General features: G+C 40.7%; 1 protein-coding gene, 1 non-coding gene and 1 pseudogene across 4 annotated transcripts; 1 reads left to right on the forward strand and 2 right to left on the reverse strand.

Moving 5' to 3' along the window:
- The first annotated feature begins 3,173 nt into the window (after positions 1–3,173).
- LSF2 (dual specificity protein phosphatase (DsPTP1) family protein) lies at positions 3,174–9,490 on the forward strand. 2 transcript variants are annotated; one of them, XM_008793976.5, is made up of 5 exons: positions 3,174–3,641; positions 5,681–5,886; positions 6,411–6,581; positions 7,166–7,375; positions 9,008–9,490. In XM_008793976.5, exons 1-4 carry the CDS (start codon positions 3,362–3,364, stop codon positions 7,367–7,369), a joined length of 861 nt encoding a protein of 286 aa, XP_008792198.2. In that variant the 5' UTR covers positions 3,174–3,361; the 3' UTR covers positions 7,370–7,375; positions 9,008–9,490. The 2 variants fall into 2 exon arrangements, with proteins under 2 accessions (XP_008792198.2, XP_088566821.1); XM_088710695.1 differs by lacking the exon at positions 9,008–9,490 and having other exon boundaries at positions 3,250–3,641; positions 7,103–7,213.
- Positions 9,491–13,232: 3,742 nt separating this feature from the next.
- LOC103708928 (CBL-interacting serine/threonine-protein kinase 14 pseudogene) lies at positions 13,233–15,132 on the reverse strand (annotated as a pseudogene). The gene has a single exon (XR_015973191.1). The product of XR_015973191.1 is annotated as a CBL-interacting serine/threonine-protein kinase 14 pseudogene (transcript).
- A 5,158-nt stretch (positions 15,133–20,290) lies between these two features.
- On the reverse strand, positions 20,291–20,372 carry TRNAS-UGA (transfer RNA serine (anticodon UGA)). The gene has a single exon. It is a non-coding gene; the product is annotated as a tRNA-Ser (tRNA).
- Between the last annotated feature and the right edge of the window lie 1,053 nt (positions 20,373–21,425).

Here is a 21,425-nt window from a genome sequence, read left to right on the forward strand (position 1 = left end):
GCACTTTAATACCCATAGATTGCCAACACACTAGTCCATTCTCTTATATATCTAGGTAATGCAATTTTTTTAACTAGATCCAGGCATACATTATGCATGCAAGAGGAAACATGGATGATTACGATTAGAGACATTAGAAAATAGCTGAGATATGCAATTGTGAATTAGGATTTAGAAACCTTGGTTTTTTAAGAAAAGAAGGTAAGAGAGAAAAGAGTCAATTAAGATGCCGACATGTGAATTGGGATTTTAAAAATCTTGATTTCTCAAGGAAAAAGGAGATAGAGGCGGTTTGTATCTTGGAATTTGCAAGTTGAAATTCAGAAAAAAAACATACCTCATTTTTGACTTTGTAGATTCAAGATTGTGTTTTTTTTTTAAGATTTGGGATGGTTTTAGAATTCAAGACAAAAAATACCCCTATCCCTCACTTGTAGGTTTGTATAAGCCCTATTTATACAAGTATAAAGTAAAAATTGCTCAAATTTGTGAATGAATGATTTTTAATATATAATTGGTATTTGATGTGATGGAAAATTTGCATAGATTTTGATGAAATTTAATAATGAATGATCCAAAATGTAGAAGAGCATGATAGCAGAATTATGCATATTTTATATTATGAATTCATAATTATTAAGAGTGTTATAAATTTGAGAATGGACCTGCTCGCATTGGAAAACTTCCACAAGTTTTCCACACTATATGCAAAAACTGGATAGGGATTAAACTTCCACCGTAAAAGAGACGTATGCAAGATTGTCACTATTAGTAAATTCTTCTTCTTCTTCCTCTTTTCATATCTTCATTATATGGGATTAGACTTATCAAAACTCTCCTGCAGTATTTGGTTCCTAGTTAAGGGGTTGATAAGGGAAAGTTACTGGCTTAACCAACCACGCACCACCGAAAAAAAATGATGGTAACTTTGTTTGATCAAAGGGGAAAAGCTAGTTGACATGGCTAACTTTAATTCATAGGGAAGGGTGAAATAAAGCTAATTAAGCCAACAAACATTCCAGCCTCCATTTTTTATCTTGTTTTAATCTCTGGGGATAAATAATTTACTACTCACTTTCACTTGCATCTCTCACCCTCTCCGGATTACTGCTACTGCCCACTATCCACTCCTTGGCTCGAGATATGTGGAGTCCCTCCTCCTGCCTTCTTGTGAACCCTTTCGGTGCTTGGAGACACTCATGGGTCCCTTCCCGAGCCCTCTTGCTGACCGAGCCAGCTGCTGGCTTTTAATGGCCACAGGCACCATCGTGGCCCAATTTAGCCTCGGCATCACCTATTGATTTCTCCTCCTGTGCCTTATCTTGCCTTGGTTAGTCCTTAGCTCCACATCTTCTACAATCTTGAATCGTGGATGCCTTGGCTCTGTCATGCAGCAGTCGTCTTCTTCCCCAGCTCCGACATGGTTTCTGATTGCCATTGAGCTCTCTAGAGATGTGTTGCTGCCTCCTTTCATCTCCTTTCTTTTTATTTAATCTTCATTGCCTATATCAAGTAAGTTGAAGCCTGCTCTTAAAGGTCTCTATTTTGTTTCAAAGGCTTCAGGCATTCGCCAGACTTTGCCCCCCAATCTCTCTCTCTCTCTCTCTCTCTCTCTCACACACACACAGAGCCATTAAGGAGGAGAGGTAAGATCTCATTGGTGTTCTAAACTCGAAAGTCCGCTTCGATTACTTTTAATCTCAAGAATAGTTGGTGCATGAACATTTAGTTGAACAGGAGCAATGAAGCCCCCGATTATGTGGGTTGAGCATTCAGACTTGGGCTTAGCCTTGTAGTTTTATTTGTGTTTTTGTTTTTACGGTCTATTTTTGGACATTTGCTCAATGATTTGATGGTTATAATTGACAATGCTAGTAGAAATGATTTCTTTGAATGAAGTTAGTCATTATGGGCAGGACATGCTAAAATCCATTTGACTTTCCCTGAGCGTGGGGCAGGACATGTCATTCAATTATGAAGTACGGGCTTTTATTGGTAGTCCTTGGCTCGGCCACAGGACCTCTCATATCTGTATGGAAGTGGCGACTGCAAGGTCACTGTCGATGCATGATTGGCATGGCCCATGCTTGTCTTATTTGAATCCCATGATGCATTTTGTGAACCCATTCAATGGACATGACGGTACGTGTGAGTATACATACGAACGAATATTTAGTTTCACATAAATTATTTATTAAATAAATTTTAAATATTTATATAAAATTAAAAAATTTAAATAATACATTTCAACTAATATTTTTAGATGAGGTTTCACATTGTTACAAATAGTATCAAAGCGATCTCAGCCCATAATTTATATGGATTAGGAGATACTGCAGCACGGATTCATAAAGGCTGATCACGGGCCGATCGTAATGCTTGTGATTAGATTTGAACTCTTAACCTGACGAGGATGTCAGGACTTAAAAAGAAAAGTATATAAGAACCCGTTTTTAATACTATACAACCTGGTATTAGTTATTGGCAGAGCTAATAAGCTATTTGACAAATGAGTAGGGTACAAGTGTACAACAGTTGTTCATCCCTTCTGAGAGCTTTTCTTGTTCCCCTCCCTCGCAATTTTACGTATGTTTCAGTTTTTATAAGGAGCATCAAGATGTCTTGATTATAGACAGAATGGATGATGTGTAAATAAATCTCTCTTGAGAATTCGTATGCACCAAATGAGTGCTAAGCCGGATTTTGTGGATCATACGCAGATAGGCAGTTTGCATCATCCATTCTACAGAGCATTTTCCTTTCATCTTAGTTTTTAACCCAACAAATCACCTGTTAGAACAACTAAGAACCATTTATTTGTTAAGATTTCCAACATAGGCCACATCCAAATGTCTAGAACACCATTTATTTGTCTGAGACTTAGACAATATATTTTTGCCTTAAGAATAGATTAAGTTCAACCCAAGTCAATTTAAGCAGGACCTACTTTCATGGGTCTAGTCTTGACTTTCTATTTTGAGCTAAACCCAAGGCCCAAGCAGAACCCAGTCGATCTGAATCAAATTTCTGGGTTCGTAATTCCCACAACCCAATAATTATTTCTCTCACAAAAAAAAAAATCAAAAATCAGTACCAATTTCCTAAAAATCTTTCAGCTGTACTCAGCTCACCCTGAAAAAATCTAGAAAAGTCAAAAACATTACAGAATCTATGGCTCACAAAAACCTGCTAATTCGCCTCACAGGGCTCGCGCTCGCGCTCGCGCTCTCTCTCTCTCTCTCTACATATGTATACCTACAACCGAAGCTCCTTAAATAGCACTGAACCGACGAAGACTCGAGCAAAGATCAAATCTTTGACATAGCGAGAGACGAGGAGGGCGCGAAAAGCGGGTCCGGAGATGGGGACGATGGCGAACGGTTGCTTCTCCCCGGCGCTCCAATCTCCCCTGCGATCCATGGAAGAGGAGGCGCTGCTCCGTCGGAAGACCGTCGGGTCTTTGAAGCCTCTCAGAAAGCGTTCCAGAAGGAACCCGATCTACTGCACGATCTCCGGGAGCGGAACGGTCGAAGAGAACCGCCCTGGAGGAGGACAGACCGGCCCCAAGCGCAAGGTGGAGGACTATAATACCGCCATGAAGAGGATGATGAGGAACCCGTACGAGTACCACCATGACCTCGGTGAGAAATGAATCCCCTCGCAGAGAAATCTCATCCAAGTTTCTCCCCTTTGTTTAATTTTTTGTATATTATTTTGTAAGGTTGCTTAAAAATTTGATCTTTGTGAAACTGTTGCTTGTTTGTTAGCCGAATCGTCTACTGTGGTCTATTTTGGGGTCATTTTAAGCGTGGCATTGAGTTTGTTTGTTCCCTTGATATCCATTTCAGCTTCAAATTTATTTTGTGATGATGTGGTCTGAATTATTTTGTTTTATTATTATTATTATTTGTCGAGACTGGTTTCAAAGTTTGGAAAGAGCAGCACTGACATGCCATTTTTGATTTGGTGGTTCTTATTACTGTTATTTGTTGATGAAGAAAGTTAACTTTAGCTTATTGCTTTAGTTTTTTAAAGTTTTCTGCTAAATTAACGGTTGTGTGCCATTTTGGTAATATATTTTTTCCCCATGTTGCACGCATTGACTGAGTATAATGATTCTCTCTTTCCCATGTATTAGTTAAGGATGTGAACTTTCAATGCTCTAATCCATGTCTCATTCCAAATAACACCATTTGTCTACTTTGTCTCAGGATTTACCGACTGGATATCTGAAAATCATTTCCTCCAACATTCATTTAACCAAACATATACTCGATGAATCATTTCTTCTCTTCTAGCTCGATTAATCTTGTGGTACTTGATTGAATTTTTACCTTTTTCTATCCCCCAAGTATGCCTACCTTTGGAAAAGCTTAGTTAAGGATGTGAACTTTCAATGCTCTAATCCATGTCTCATTCCAAATAACACCATTTGTCTACTTTGGCCCTATTCTTCTCTTCTAGCTCAATTAATCTTATGGTACTTCATTGAATTTTTACCTTTTTTTATCCCCCAAGTATGCCTACCTTTTGAAAAGCCCATTATTCCTTGTGGCGATAATCAAAAGCCAATGTGCATGCCTTCGACATAAGGCGTAATGTCAGAACTCAGAAGTGCAGTGGATGCCTTGTATGAACTTCTATATGCAAAGATTATGTCTTTGTATCAGGAAATCCCATCCTCTGGGCCTTCTGTGGTATGCCTAATCTTGAGACTCTGAGGCAAGATGTGCTGCCAATAAACACATTAAAGTGATCTTATCAAATTAGTTGCTCCAAAATCCACACTAGGATCTCGTTCTTGCTTCTGTCTCTGTTTCTAGGTGTTTTCAGAATTTCCAATCAAAATGGAACATCCAAGATTTTTGGTCTACCAAGTCAACATGGACAACACGATGAGTTTATGTTTGTTCGAGTTATCTTTAACCTGTTACAGATGAAATCAGTCAGAAATCATGGAAAATGCATGGTCTTATGATGGAACTACATGATTTGTCCTCCTCCTCCTCATCAACCGAGACTAAACTTATTAAATAAAATGATGCCATCCTAAAGATATATGATAACCTTGATTACATCATCCTACTTGAATGAGAAAAATTGAGGCATGATGCCCTGATATTCTCTGTAATCATAATATCTACAACTTATGCCATTTAAGTTCAACAGTTTCTTGTATAGGTTTTGTTCAACCATGGGCAGAACAAAGCTGGCTCTAACTAGTAGATCAGCTTGGTTTTGTCTGGAATGGTTGTTCGGCTAACAATGGTAATATCTCTAGGACATCTAATGATAAATAATTCGATTTTTAAGTCTTTTTCTTGGAGTAATTGGAACAACTGCCATTATTTGTCATCATTTCACCAACTGAAGAGGCTTCCTTTTTTTTTGGGTTGATTAATCATAAGCTTCATTTCGTAAATAATTATCAAGGAAAAGAGAACAGCAAGAGATTAGGCTAGCTAATGGTTGTTTTGGTCGCCATAATTCTTTTCTACTTCTTGCTTATGGCCATCCCTTGGTCGGCACCTGGAAAAACAAAAGTAGTCTGGAGCTTTTTTTTCAAATGTTTTATGGATTGGATCTGCTATCTTTCAAAGTTGTGCATCGTAAACAATTTTTAAAGAAAAATATTATTTTTTCAAAATAAGGTTAACATTCTTCCAACTTCGGTATATAGGCATGAACTATACTATCATAACTGATAGTTTAATTGTGGGCTCCCAACCTCAGAAGCCTGAAGATATTGATCATCTGAAAGCAGAGGAGAATGTAGCCTACATACTGTGTTTGCAGCAGGACAAAGATATCGAGTATTGGGGGATTGATTTCCAGTCTATAGTCAAGAGGTGCAAGGAACTTGGTATTCTCCACATGAGAAGGCCGGTAAGCCATTTTCTCCCTTTTTCATGCTATTACTCTTGGAAGGAAGGAGTGAGTTGATGGATGCTTGCCATTTTCTCCTGTTACCTTTTTCCGTCGGATCTCTTACTACTAGGTCGGATCGGATGTCAACCTATGGAGGATCCATTTGTGACTATTGGACAAATTCATTCTTTCTTTTTTTTCTTATTCTTTGCCATATGCCCATTCCGGGACGGATTGGAAGAGGAATTCAAAATTCTTTCGTAGATGAGACTAATCACACCTGCTCCGTGAAAAATTCTTACACCAATTATTTTTTCATTTACGAGCAAGTATTACACAAAGAATTTACAAGCGGATGAGTTTGAGGCCTCCATAGCTTAGATAGGGAAAAATACTATACTCCAATATAGGGTGCTAGGGCTGAACTTTCAAATCTAGGGAGCCGACCACAGAAGCCTGCTAGGTAGTTTGAATCTTCCTCTTTTTACTCAGACAAAGAATTATTATTCTCTGCTGATTTTTTTTTCAATTTGTAACATCAGGCCAAGGACTTTGATCCAGATTCACTGAGAAGTCAACTGCCAAAAGCAGTGTCTTCATTAGAGTGGGCTATATCAGAAGGAAAAGGAAGAGTTTATATCCACTGTACTGCTGGATTGGGGAGAGCACCTGCAGTTGCAATTGCCTATATGTTTTGGTTCTGTGACATGGATGTAAGTCCTGACTTCTTATATATTTTCTGTCTTCCCACTTGAAATGATTAAATCCCCCAACCCCATCAATGCTTTTCTCTATCAATGGGTGTTCATGATAACATGTTTTTACAGTAGAATCTATAAATACCTTTAAGATATATGCATCTCTTTTTGGGTAGTCTATGCAAATGGTTTTATTACTATTTTATGATATTAATTTCTGCTAATTTAACCTTCCAGACACTATGAAAAGAGAAATAGAACTTCTATACTTGCCATTCTATATTGAAGAAGGTTCATTATGACTTTTTTCTTGTAAGTTTGTTAAGATGCTCTTATTTATGACAAATTCTTGGCATTATCTGCTTTATTTAGCCCAAAATGTTGGCGATAAGTTTCTCGTCACCATCATGCCTTCTCATGCAATGTTAGTGGCCAAAAATTGACTAGCATGCCGAGGTTTTGGTGTGTTTCATCTTTTTATAAATTAAAGACAGTTCTTTCTGCCTTGTTACACATGTTTTTCTTCTTCTTTTCAGCAAAATGGTGGGTGATTGCCCCCTCATGATAATTTTTTATACTGTTATGTCTCTTCCAAGCAGCTAAATACAGCCTACAATACACTTACTTCAAAAAGACCCTGTGGTCCTAATAAGAGAGCTATTCAAGGGGCTACCTATGATCTGGCAAAGAATGATCCATGGAAAGAGCCTTTTGAGAGCCTACCTGAATATGCTTTTGGGGATATTGCTGATTGGGAAAGGAAGCTGATTAAGGACCGAGTTCGTGGAATGCGTGGAGCTTGAAAACAGGTACAATTTCATTATAATTCTCAAAAACTAGCTGCTGGCTTTTGTCTTTGCTCGTATAAATTCTGTTTCTCATTGAATCTAGCTAGATGTTTCCAATGTTTATTTCATGCTTTACACTTCTTTTATCTGCATAATTTACATCAAATTGATCTAGCAGTAAGTATTATGAATCTAATACTATAATTGATCGTCATTGATGGAACAGGAAAAGAAAGATAGTACAAGATTGCAATTTTAAAAGCTGGAACCCATCCAAAGCATCCATACAAGATCATATGATAGATAACAACATAATAATTATGAAAACAAGGAATCCTTTTGTCTTTCCATTCTTATGTTGCATAGAAGTTTTAGGGACTTAACCCCATTAAACCACCTTCTATGTCAAGCAAATGGCTGAGACAGGGCTTGTGATGAAACCTGGGATTTACATGGGAAGTTCCGGCAACGAAAGGATCTTCTGCTAGTTTAAGAGATAGATGAAAGTTCAAGCCTTGTCCTTCCGTATCTATAGGACAGAGCCTTCCATCATTCTGATTTGCTGCCATATTTTGAACAGTTATCTTCATCACATCAAAGTTAAGCTTCATAATCTTATATTGAATATACCATTATATTTGCTTTGTTAGTGCATGCAAGTAGCATATTCTGTCATCAACATTCTGCTATGTGTAACATATGTTACAGAAGAAGATGTCAGTTATGAATCTATTTGCAGATCAGATCTTGATTGCGTTTGGTCTTCTGCACAGTCTTGGTTGGTGTTTGGTTTTCTTCATATTTCCATTTCTTTTAACCAGCTATATCATTAACTAGATAACCATTCGCCGACGTGTAGTAATTATACTCCATTAAAATTTCTGACAGAAGTTACAGGACCTGCGCTTCTGTTGTCTGGCTTGCTTCCACTCTTAAATTAATGTTATTTGTAACTTCATACTCAAGCTGGAAATTTTTCAAAAGTAAATTGAGATTAGAGAGATCTCTTCTTTCGTATTTGCCTTCTAATTGCTTCCATGACATGTTTATGGTCTTGCTAGAAGGTTAATCACCTGATGCTTCTTTGGATATTTTTTGATGGCACTATGACAGGAAGTTACCTCTTTATCTGCTTGAATTAACTCTAAATTAAGTGTCATTTTTCTTTCCTTCTGTATTTCCTGTTCTCTTTTTACAGATTATGTTGCCTCTGGTTGCCCAATAGACCTGTTTTATTGTTCTTTTGTTGCCTTCAGTTATTTTATGCCTGTATCAAGGTTTATCATTTTGCTTGGTTGGCTGGACCTGTCAGACCTTATCTTCATGCTTGCATTCAAAGCACTCACAATGTTCTTGCCATTAGCTGTTAAATATCTGTTAGAATTCTTCTTAAATGCTGTTGTTACTGACTACAGAGAGAAGATTATTGTTTACAATAGAATGTATTATTAGCTCGTAGAACTATCAATCACCATACGGGACAAAGCTGACCCTTCAGTTCATGGCTTTTTCCTAACAATGTTGGTTGGCCAATAAATCCTTCTTTGCTTTTTCCTTCCGTTTAAGGATTACATGTCCAAAATGAAAAGCTTCCGTATATTTTCAAAACTATACCAAATTCTGCATCGTTCTGACATCTTGTCATTCATCCAGGGCCCCTTTCTTACCGATGGTGTCTCTTGGATCTCACAGCACATGGAGAAACCATCTAAAATAGTTCTCGTTCGTGAATTTCCGAGTGGTGCTACTCATGATCTTCTCTAGTTACACGTATGTTAACAAAATGAAGATTCAAAAGAGTGTCCAGCCTCAAAAGAGAAGTGCCATGAACAAATGGTCTTCTCAAATGAAAAGCTCATCTATGAAAACAACCCGAAAGATCTCTTAAATCAGGAGCAGGATGTATTCTTAATTTATAGTTAGTGACTAGAGCAGGTAACCGATAAAGATGGGAAAATTGCAAACTGTGCCAGTTTGAGATGATTGTAGTATCACTTGCAATTGAATTCAATAATTACTTGTTCTGATCAAATAAGTAATGTGTCTTTGAAGGTTCTGGACTAACTGTTATGCCTGCGATATATGTAAAAACTGATATAATTTATTCTGGCAAGATTATTTGTTATGGATCACTTATGTGGAATTGCAATTCAGAGGCTGAAATTAAAACATATTCTACAACTTTTATCCTGCCTTGATCTGCATCAGACGTGCCGAATGATGGTAACCAGAATTTAAAAGAACTAGTTCATAATTCTCTTTTTCTTTATTCTAGTTTCTATAGAAAGCTAGCTCTAAGGTATATATCACCTCCTCAAAGCAGCAAGTCAAACAGAGCATGAGGAAAATTGCAGGGCAGTATTATAGTGTTCTGACATCATGCAAGTAGTGTAATGCAAAGATGTTTTCAACATTAGGTTTCCTTCGACTTCTTTCCCTTCTCCGTTTCTTTCCCGCCATCCATCCTCTTCTTCCTGAACAACTAAAGCAATTTCCTGGATGGAATTAATCGGTAAACAAGCAATCTGGAATTGGAGAGTTTCCATCCACTTGCTCGTCATAGAAGGAAATTAAAGATAATGGGAGCAAAACTAGAATTGCTTTTGAGAATATTTGGTCTTAAATACTTTGCAGTAAAGTTCAAGAATAGATTTGTCAAATGAAAACCTACACTGTTGACGATAATCTATGATGTCTAAAGTGTTAGAAACAAGTTTTTTATTTTTTTAAAAAAAGGGTCTTTAATCCTATCCCATGCATCAAATGGACGTAGAATACATAATTTCAGAGGTATGATATTTGATTGGATTTACGGTCTATGACAAATTTGGGTTTTGATACGTAGATAAGAGATCTTCGGATGAATTATTAGTTTCATACTTGAAACATCGTGACTAAGGATTCCTAATATGGATTTTTATTTGATATATCTAATGCATCGATTTTCATCATGAAGCATTTAGGATCAATTGCTCTCTCAAGAGCAACCTAGCTTTCACTTAAAAAATATTTGATAAATGGATGGAAACTACTTCCTTATTATTATATGACAGTGTAGGAAACTGGAGTCATGAATCGTGCAGTTCCACAATGGCATACAATTTACTTTTGTATCAACTTTGGACTAAATAATTAAGAATCTGTCACCTTTCGCCTTAAAAAAGATACACGAACTCCACCAACCCTGACTTCATTTCCTTGCCACTCTTGTTACGGTAGCTTGCGTGATTGCGTCCAGTCATTTGACTGCGGCCGGTTCCATGATCTCGTGACCACGAAAGGTGGAGAAAGAAGAAGAAACGCAGACGGTTCTTTTTTTTCTTGAGCTGCTGCCCATTTTTTTCCCCCTTTATTTTATTTTTTTCCTTTTTTTCTGGTGCCTATCACTGTTGTTGGTCAACGGAAGCTGCTTCTTCCTTTTTGTTTTTTTTTTTTTTTTGTGCGCGCGCGCGCACGCGCACGATGAACCGGCTGCTTTACAGATCCTAGAGTAAATATATTCATTTGCATCAGTCAAAATAATATTCCAAAATAAATGAGAAAATCCGACAAAGCCTTCTAAAGCGCCGGACCATTGTCATCGGCTATATACTAAGCCATCCAGTCTGCTGCCCTATTTATGCCATTAAAGGCTTACTTGATAATACTGGAAGAAACATTCGCTGTCATTAAAGGCATACTTGATAATACTTCTTCGAAACACTCTTTATCTCCTTAGGATTATTAATGAGCAAGGGTACTTTGTAAGTCAGTTAACCAGGTTTTAGACTCAAGCAGCAGTGAGGTTATGCAGCTAATAGTGTATAAGCATTCTTTACCTGTATAAACATGAGGTCCAACACACCTGAAAGATGACTACTAGGAATTCGCATATACTCAGTTGTATGCCTCAATCTCTAATTACTGGAGTTTTCTTTGGAGGATAGCTATCTTTTGGCACCATTTTGAGATTTAACTAGCCAGGAATGGACAGTGGCAGATCAAGCAATTAGGTTGGGAAGATTTGGCCTGAAGATGAATGGCGGATAGAGTTTAAAGAATCCTTGGATATGGCCTGGTCCTTTCTTACGTTCCCAGTTCCTACTCACTTGTGAGATAATCATAACATTAAGTTGGTAGACCATCAAATAGCCATTTAGTGGTAAATTTAGCAGTAACTCTTTGGAATATAACCTTTCTTTGCAGTTAAAGGACGAAAAATTAACTTCCTAAATCCACATGATAATGTTGGTGCTTAAATTGGATCTGTCATCTTTGCTCTCACTAAAGGATACCTTTTTTTTTTTGCACACGAGATCAATAAACAGACTAAGACTTGACAATTGCATCAAAGATGGCAGATTTGAAGCCTCTGAAACGAAATTTCTGTGCATGTTGAAGATAATCTTGTTTACTTTGGAAGGAGTTTCCAGCAATGGCTTGTAGCTGCTATATTCAATGAGGGCAAGGGACAGTTCATCATTTGTACTTCAAATTTATAGTCTTGACCTACCAAAAATTTAAAACTACAGAGATCTTTTTCGTCGCCCATAGAAATATTCAACATGCAAAGGATCCAATAACTGAGCCCTGAGAGCAGAAGAGAAAGGGATCGAGCTTGCTTGGCTGGGAAAAATATCTACGAGATAGATCCTGTCCTGGAGAATTATTGCTTCCCATCTTAAAGGACAATTTCCGTTGCAAATTATTGTCTATATCAATGAGTGGGATTTAGGTGGGCCTATGAATCAGACGACAGGATTCCTTTCCGTTATGAGTCCGGTCTGGGAGCTCACTAAAGTGTTGGGGCGAGACAAATGAACCAATGTTTTCCAAATGGTCCAAAATCTAAGTTCTTCGTCATCTTCTTATTTCGCAAGAAACCAATCCACCCTTGCCTCGTGGCAGGAGAGTGTTCATGTGCACAAGCCATGTCTGTATCGGGATAATATGAGGTGACTGGTTTTAATGAAATAAAGAATTTAAATAAAATTTTATTTGACCCATCACAATCGTAGCTTAAGTTTTATTTCCTGCAACTTGATGGAGAAACTGCTACTAATCTGGTCCATATCCTAATCTTGATAAAGTTCAATTTGAGAGGAGATCTAGACCCATGCACCTCACGATCTGTTCGCTCGGCGGCCTGGGCATGGGATCTGCGGGATCCTCGACGGGACCAAGGTTAACAGGGCCGAGGTCGGCTGGGCCTTCAGCAAGCTGAGGTTGACCTGGCCTCTGATCGAGATTGGCCTGACTCTTGACGGGATCGAGGTCTGCTCAACTTTTAGCCGGGCGTCGTTGCTTGTCGTCGAGGGAGCTTCTTCAGCCCGCTCGGCTCTAAGGTCCGTTCGACCGGAATTGAATGACTCCATGTTGGAGTAGGATGATCCATTTTGCCTCCTATCACAACCTATTAATGGAAATTCGTCCTTGAGGATGATATCTAACAGCACGTCAGGATAGTGGTTTTGGGGTGACATTTGAAAACAAAAATTACCTCTCGATCTAGCTGTATATCAATATACCATTTATGTATTATATCGATATTACATATATTATATTATATTTATATTACATGTATAGTATTTATGTGATATATTATATTATAATATATATATTAATCATGTTATTGTCATATTATTACTCAATTATATATTTAAATTATAATAGAAATATATTATTATATTTTATATTTATATTACAACACTATTTAATATTTTATTCTATTTACCTTATTTTCCAAATCAAAATAAATATTAGTATTAAAATAATATATATTATTCATATAGATAAAAATATTAATTATATAATAACGATTAATATATTTTTAGAAAATTAATAAATATATTTTTATGAAATGTGCTAAAGTTGGTTTTGGTATTATATATCTAGTGTCTTTAGATTTTTATAGAATACTAAATAGATTAACTTGTGGATATCTAAAGATCTTTAATTACTGTAACTTAGCATGCCAAACATAAGGATCACCAATTATCTAGGATCATCGTATTGATGCTATTTGGATCCATCTTAATATTTTATATATAGCATAAAAAGAGAAGCCACCTTTTTCCTTTTAAGACAAAAAAGTTTTAATAAAGTTTAAAAATCTGTATCCGTAAAAGTGCAAAAAATAAAACAAAATTAAAATATCTTCAATTTTATCTTTGTTAAAACTGCAAAAAGAAAAATCCAGGTAACAAAAAACACTAACTTTAAATTAAGTTATCCGAGAAACAATAGTTCCTCCTATTCCACATCAAGCCAAAAAAAAACTTCTAATTCTATCCGTAGAATCAAATTAATACTCATACCGCCGTAATTAATTTCCCCGCCCAGCTAATTCGAATAAGTTCCGTCTCACGTGTCAATCCACGAAAACCGGTCCGACGTGCAGCCCGACTAACACGAAACCGGAGTCGCCGGTTCAGTAACCGACCCACCCTTCAGAACCGACCGGAGCTTCTCCCTCCAAAACTCCCCGTTACCTTCCGCCTCGCCCCCGATCTCGACCTCGACCATCACCAACTTCCGGTTCAACCGGTGAACCTTGACCCAGACCACAAGATTACCGGTCTGGTCCTCGACGGCCGCCCCACTGCCGGCCCAACCAGGCTTGCCCTTCCTCCGCCGCACCACCAGCCCCTCCGCCCGGCACACCTCCTCGACCCTGCCGAGGATCGCCTCCGACGGTTCTCCAGACACGAACCGTTCCCGGTGCACTGCCGCGTCGAAGAGCCCGGAGATGTCGAACTCGGTCGAGAAGGAGATAATGTCGAAGGCGTTGAGCTCCCGCTCCTCCTCAACGTCTTCGAGGCCCTCGCGGAACCGCACCATGGCCAAGAACCAGTTCTCGTCGAGTTCCACTCGGAACCAGGGGTCGGCGACGATGCCCTCGACGGTGGTCCGGGTCTCGGGATTTGGGTCGAGGAGGCGGGAGAGGAGTCGACGAAGCTCCGGCGAGGTCCACCTTGGGCACCGGTAGTCGCCGCGGCAGATCTTGCGGTAGAGGTTCATCAAATTGGGATGGTTGAAGGGGAGATAGCCGGCGGTGAGGACGAAGAGGATCACGCCGCAGGACCAAATGTCGGCCTTGGCGCCGTCGTAGACCCTCCTGGATAGGACCTCCGGCGCTACGTACGCCGGCGTGCCACAGAGGGTCTGGACGAGGCGGTCGCCGGCGGCGGGGGAGACGACGGCGCTGAGGTCGAAATCGGAGATTTTGAGGTCGCCCTGGTCGCCGAGAAGGAGGTTCTCGGGCTTGAGGTCGCGGTGAAAGACGCCGCGGGCGTGGCAGAAGGCGATGGCGGAGACGAGTTGGTGGAAGAGGCAGCGGGCGGCATCCTCGGGGAGGCGGCCGCGGTTGGCGACGTGGGCGAAGAGTTCGCCGCCCTTGGCGAACTCGAGAACGAAGTAGATCTTGGAGCGGGAGGCGAGGACCTCGTAGAGGCGGATGATGTGGGGGTGGTGGAGGCGGCGCATGGCGGCGATCTCGCGGCGGATGTTGCTGGAGAGGCCGCAGCGGAGGACCTCGTGCTTGCTGATGCACTTGATAGCCACGCTCTGGCGGGTGAAGACGTTGCGAGCGCGGTAGACCTTGGCGAAGGCGCCGCGGCCGAGGAGGCGGCCCACCTGGTACTTCCCGAAGAGGACCTTCGCCTCTGGCTGAAGCGTCTCGGCGCCGCCGTCCGGAGGGACGTGGCCGTCGGCGCGCAGCATCGATGCGGCCGGATCCCAAACCCTATCTCCCGTTTCTCTCTTCTCCTCGCCGATTTCTATTTTATAGTTTTTATTATAGAAGAAATACTTCGACAATTTTATTATTATTATTATTATTATTATTATTATTATTATTATTATTAGTATTTATATACATCGGCAACCCATATATGACGGATGTGGATGCGGCCCATAAAATTAAAAAGGATGAGAAAATGTAAAGGAGACAGTACCGAGACGCGGTCGTCTGAAATAGATGATTTATATAATCATAGTATGGAAACATCTAAGAATATCTAACTACAATATATTCCGGAGCACACAAGGCATCTATCTTTCTCCAACCTAAAGGGTGTCTTCGAAGTAATTGGCCACGTATGAGGCCGTCTAGTCTGCAGTCTCTTTGGCCTCTCGTTGTTTTTGTCTCTCCCTTGCTGAGAATAGAAACTTTTCCTTCCAAATCCAAACTTTTCAGGATGGAGATTGGAAGGCCAATTGGATTTAGGTTGGATGGTCGCGAAAATTTAACCTTATGAAGATAGGAACCCTTGTGCTGTTACGCTTGAAGTTTTCATGTCTATTTCGATATTCTCATAAGAATATGTTACAGGAATCGAACTTATTAGTCCGCCCAACCAAAATCCCAACATGCGGGCTTATGATATGCAGGATTATTATATTAGGCTAGAAAGTATTGGGATGATACGGACCTTGCCCAAAGAGGCTGCCCCATTCCGGAATCTAATAGGAAATTCAATTTAATCTTCTCGGATTATCCAATTAGGCGGAAAAGTTTAGACCTAGATAATTTCATGTTTGTCTTTTTATAAGGTATTGGCTTGTTGTTCGTATAGAATAGAGGAAGAACTAGATACCAGAGTAGGAGGGTGTCTGGAACTATCTCGGTATACCCATCTCCGAGAGGAGGCTGCGGGTCTCGGAGTGCGTTGGTTTGGTGCAGTGGATTCAAAGCAGGTTGGAGGGCTGACGGGCGTCATCCCTATCCATGATGGGCAGGTTGACCTTGGTTCGGTCTATACTGAGCTCTATGCCCGTGTACCTTATGGCTAACACAGTGGTACCTTTGACAGTGCTAGACCGGATCGAGCGAACCTTGCGAGGTTTCCTGTGGGGCTCGATTGGAGGGGGCCATGGGGTACACCTTGTGGTGTGGGATAGTGTCCGTCGGCCCCTCAGAGAGAGCGGCCTCGAACTGCAGACTCTCCAGTCCGGACGAGAGGCGATCATTGTTCGTCATGCGATGCATTTCCTTCTTGAGCCTCAGGGCCTCTGGAGCGAGGCTATGGCTACCAGATGTGGTCGGTTATGGCCATCGGAGGGGGGTCGCTGTGGGAGATCAGTCTCATTTATGTGGCGTGAGATTGGAAGGTACCTGCCGATGGCCTGGGCCAACACTAGTTTGCTGATCGGTGATGGCAGGAGTATTGATGTGGGGGGAGACATGTGGTTGGATGCCCTTCCCTTGAAACTGTGGCCGACCATGGTTAGTCCGGAGGGGGTACAGGGTCTACAAGTGAGTGACCTACTTGCCCCAGGAGGGGGGAGTGGGATGAGAGTAGGTTGAGGCTGGTGTTCGGTGAGCCTCTGGTAGAGTGGGTGCGGCTTCTTCCAGTTCCGGGATGCACGGAATCGGATGTCCGAGTTTGGCGAGCTTCCTGTAGGTCAGGGTCAGTGTGGGCGATGTTGCCCAGGCCATGGAGCGGGACCTTGAGGCTGGCATGGACTATACTTGGGTTTGGTAGTTTGGTCTACACCTAAGACTAGCCTTATTCCTCTAGAAGGTGGTCTAGGACAGACTTCTGACGAGATTAGTTATCAGCAAACGGGGGGTGAGCATACCCCCGCTATGTATGTGGTGTGGGGATGAGGAGACCCTCGATCATGTACTTTTTTGCTGAGGGTGGGCGAGGGGACCTAGCAGTTGACGTGGTTCCCATAGGGTGCTTGGGGCCAAAGGGACCAGTTTGTGCAGGCTATCCGACAGTGGTCTGGTAGCCTCCAGCTGTGTCATTTGGCTTTTGAAGCCATCTGTATTGCCCACCAGATTTGGTTGGCCAGAAATGCTCGGACATTCGGCGAGCGCAGCCCATCTCCTAGGTTCGCGATGGAGCGGGGCCGAGCATAGGCAGCGGAGCTCATTCGAGGTACCAGAGTGGATAAACCTTTGATAGCTAGGGATATTTGGGACTCTCCTTTTGCTCAGGTAGCGCCACGGACTGTGCTTTTCACCTGGGAGCCCCCACCCTCTAGCTTCCTCAAAATCAATTTCGATGGGTCGGTTTTGGATGGAGGGAATAGAGGTAGTGTGGGTTTTGTTATCAGGGACCTGCGTTTGAGGGTGGTGGCCGCTGGTGGCTGTCAGCTCTCATACACTACTATTTTCGGAGCCAAGTTGTGAGCGGCCTGAGTGGGTATTCGCCATGCTCGCCGTGTTTTATGAGCTGATGTTATCATTTTGGAGGGTGACTCGGTCACCGTGGTCGGTTGGATTCAGGAAGGTCCGAGTGGTCTGGGTTGGGACCACCTCCTGCTTCGGGATATTTGGACGATGGCCGGGGACGGGATGGCGTTCCAGGCCAAGCACATTCTTAGAAAGGCTAATGATGCTGCAGATTGGATGGCTGCGTATGTGGCTAACCACTCTCATGGCACATTGTGGATCCAGAAAGAAGAGTTGCCTAGGATATTTCACGAACTCGTGTAGTCTTACTTACCTGCCATAGCAAAAAAAAAACAAACAAATAAATAATAATAATAGAGTGGTTAGATGAAAAAAAAAAAAAAAAAACTGGGACAACCACGTGGGGTTACTAGTGGCAGTTACCGTGGCCGAAAAGCCTTTCCTGGAAATGTGTGGTTGGGAATAAGAGGAGGTAAGGGAAATATGTGGCTCCTCTATACGTTCTACATCCTTCCAGATGATCTTTTTCGCATCAGAGTCACCAACTCCTTTCCTCAATATCAGTTTCGACGTCAGTATGCATGAAAAAAGGCCTATGGCGGACCAGCCTTCGTCTTTAGAGTTTATAGAGGATACTATTCTTCCGATGGGTAAGTTGCATTGAGCATGGGAATTCAGAGCTAGCCCAGGCCATACGGACCTTGAAGGCATACTATTCTTCGAGATCGGTCATCAAATAGCTGGCTCATATGGCCTCTGACGCTAATGGTTCTCACTCCTTCATTCAGGATTGTTGGTGCATGGTGGCTTTCCTTGTCTCTTTTGATATAGCTCAAATCTCAGAAAGGTAAATAGTGCTGCAAATATATTGGCTTACAATTTATATGGCCAATCGAGAAACCCAGTATGATCTTATCTCTATTCTTCCTTCTTCTTGTTTAGAAATTCTGAATCCTGACTCTGCACTTCCTTCTCATCTTTTGGAAATTTTATACTCTAATTCTCGTGAATGTTCCACGTTATGCATAGCAAATGGGTTCCACCAAAAGTTTTTTTTTTTTTCAGAGAAAAAAGATTGATTAGTTGAGGTAAAAAAATTTTGTGCAAAGAAAGACAATGGATAGAGATAGTTCAATGTAGCATGCATGGTATGCCTATGTAATTATCTGCAGGTTAAACATGAGTTGAGCTCATAAACTCTCGCATATGCAACACACGAGGGCCAGCCGATGAGTGACTGAGCGCGCGTGAGAGAGAGAGAGAGAGAGGGGAGAAGGTTGAACATAAGATCATTTATTAGCCGGTTGTATATCTCTTTAGTTTTATAGAAATATATATATCGAATGTCGGCAAAAAAAACAAAGATGTTGATTGTTGCTGGGACTTAAAATCATTACAAGCTATTACATTCTTTTCTGAGAGAAAAAATTGGAAAACCAGGGTTAGCCCATCTATAATTTATAATTTACCCTTAACAAATTTTTTAGGTGTCAACTCTCTCCAAGATTTATTTGAAGAGTTGCTCCTAGTTGTACAATTACTTGTAAATCATGCTATACCACCAATGTGGGATGAACTTAGCTATAACTTACCTAATTACACGTTAATTATCCTTTGACTCCTCCTGCATTATACAAATGCAAACACTAGCAATTTATGGCATGACATTAATGTTTCTTGGATGAATTCTTAACAAGTGGTGCTAAAACTTATACAAGTGCAAACACTAGCAATTTATGGCATTAATGTTTCTTGAATGAATTCTTAACAAGTGTCCTCCTCAAAACCCGTCTATGGGGATTTTCACAAATCCGCTTCCTAATCACGAAGCATGACCAACTATCATTAAGAATTTCATCTTTGGACCAAAAACAAGCAAGAGGTGGAATACCACAAAGAGAAAGTGTACCTAATAAAAAAGTAGTTCTTGTAATTGGAACATATCTTGTTAAACCACCCATAAGAACCATATTCTGACTTTTTTCTGGTGAATATCCAACAATAGATTCCATATCCTGACCCGCTACCACTGCATCCGTCCGTTTTCCTTTAAATGTTGTTATGCCCCAGTGACGGATCTACGATGGGACCGGAGACCCGGTCGAGCACATCGCTCATTTCGAGACCAGCTGTGGAAACACGGCTCACGACGAGCGTCTGTTATTCCGCCAGTTCTCGGCCTCGTTGTCTGGTGTAGCCTTTAGTTGGTATGGGAGGCTTCCTCCCAACTCTATCCATTTAGCATTCCTCTGTGCTATAGTTTTATTCAAGTCGATATTGTACTTGACTTTAAAGAGATTTTTCGTTCACCGCGGCACGAAAGAATGAAGAAGCTGAAATAACTCAGAAAGAGAGTGGCGCCTAGCCGTTGAGAGCGTCTGTTGTCTTTTAAGAATAACTGTGGGCACATGCTTCTCAGTACTGATTCGTATTGAATTAGCCCGACCCGGCGATCAAATTCTTGGTGGGAATCATCAACTTTATAAAAAAAAGTATTTTAGTACCGACCTTATGGTTATTATTCTTTGATGGTTCACACACGAGCCTTTGAGGAATTGGAAACATCTCTTTTCCATTTCCATTTACCCAGTTCATATCTTTGTTGTGCTAAAACAAGCCGTCCAAGTGCATGTACGAAAAGCAAATTTCACTTCAACCGATTTTCTATAAGAAATTTCATGCCAATGAATCTGATTCCATGAGATGTAACAAAGATTAAGAAAATAGAACCAAATTTTTGATCAACGGAAAACAATAATATAAAAAAGAAAAAAGGTAGAAAAAAAAGGCATTGGGGTGAAAAGAAAATTTTGCGTCGACAGCAGGGTTCGAACCTGCGCGGGCGAAGCCCAACAGATTTCAAGTCTGTCTCCTTAACCACTCGGACATATCGACGGTCGTTCCGGAGTATTCTCAATTATGATACATACTCTAAATGAGGTACCTCTTTTAATTTCCTTCGACGTGCCAGAGGGCAATTACAAGGTAAAAACAATGATCTACGGCAAGGAGAATTCAAAATAGGTTCCGACTCCTTAAGCACCATGTTTAACTTCAAAGTGGCAATGCCTGTTGAAGATGGATCATAGCCAAAAGGAAAAGAATGAAAAAATAAAGATCATCATAAAGTAAGTAGTCAATTAGGGGCAGGCCCGGACAATTGGGCAAGCTTAAATTCTTGTAGAATGATATAATCAAATTAATGGCGGAAAAAAAAAACGAACGTTAACATATTGGAATCAAGCATGATATGCACTCGAGAAAGTGTTCTACTATTAAAAAATCCAATGCACATCTAAACTACTCTTCATCTTTAGTGCCTCCTAAAAGAAAACTTGGGTGCTTTTAAGATGCACTGATGGAAGACTCACTATATAAGCAGGTGGTTGAACTCCTTGACATTACTGCCATTTCAAGTGGTCCTGGCTAACTCACGTGATTCACAGGGCACTGGTCCAACCCATGAGGTGCTTTGTTTAAGTGAAATAGAGTTAAAAATGAACAGCATAGTCATATGAAATCTCATAATAAGCTATAAATTTCAGGGAGGAGTCTTTTTTGGAAAATGCTAAAGATTAGCCATCAGATTACTCCTCCGATTTAAGAGAAAAATTCGTGATTAGCTGAGTGGTAGGCGAGGCCAGACCGATACAACCATTCACATCAATTCCTAACTATCATATATAAACTTTGTAAACTCAGCAATTATCTGACTAGTTGATAGGTCATGATCTTTATTTTTTTTTCCTTGCACTCCAACTACTATGGTTGAGTTGTGATAGTGTTTTTGTGAGGGCTTGCTCCATTTGATCAGCTCGGTTATGTATTGGGCTTGCCAGCCCAAAAGATGAGATAGGACTCATGCGCCTCGCACGTGAGCCGATTCCATTGGGCGGAGGAGTCTAGGGCTGCTGCTACTTTTTCTAAGCCTCCAATTTTGTCCATAAA

Source organism: Phoenix dactylifera, chromosome 14 (genome assembly GCF_051530095.1).
Source record: "Phoenix dactylifera cultivar Ajwa chromosome 14, Ajwa_hap1_PhDact_Kaust_v1.1, whole genome shotgun sequence".
NCBI lineage: Eukaryota > Viridiplantae > Streptophyta > Magnoliopsida > Arecales > Arecaceae > Phoenix > Phoenix dactylifera.

What these genes read in the sequence shown, in the direction of transcription:
- LSF2 (XM_008793976.5), top strand. Translation starts at nt 3,362, where the DNA reads ATGGGGACGATGGCGAACGGTTGCTTCTCCCCGGCGCTCCAATCTCCC. An exon ending in CGAGTACCACCATGACCTCG is followed by an intron (nt 3,642 to 5,680) that starts GTGAGAAATGAA and finishes TTCGGTATATAG; the next exon opens with GCATGAACTATACTATCATA. An exon ending in TTCTCCACATGAGAAGGCCG is followed by an intron (nt 5,887 to 6,410) that starts GTAAGCCATTTT and finishes TTGTAACATCAG; the next exon opens with GCCAAGGACTTTGATCCAGA.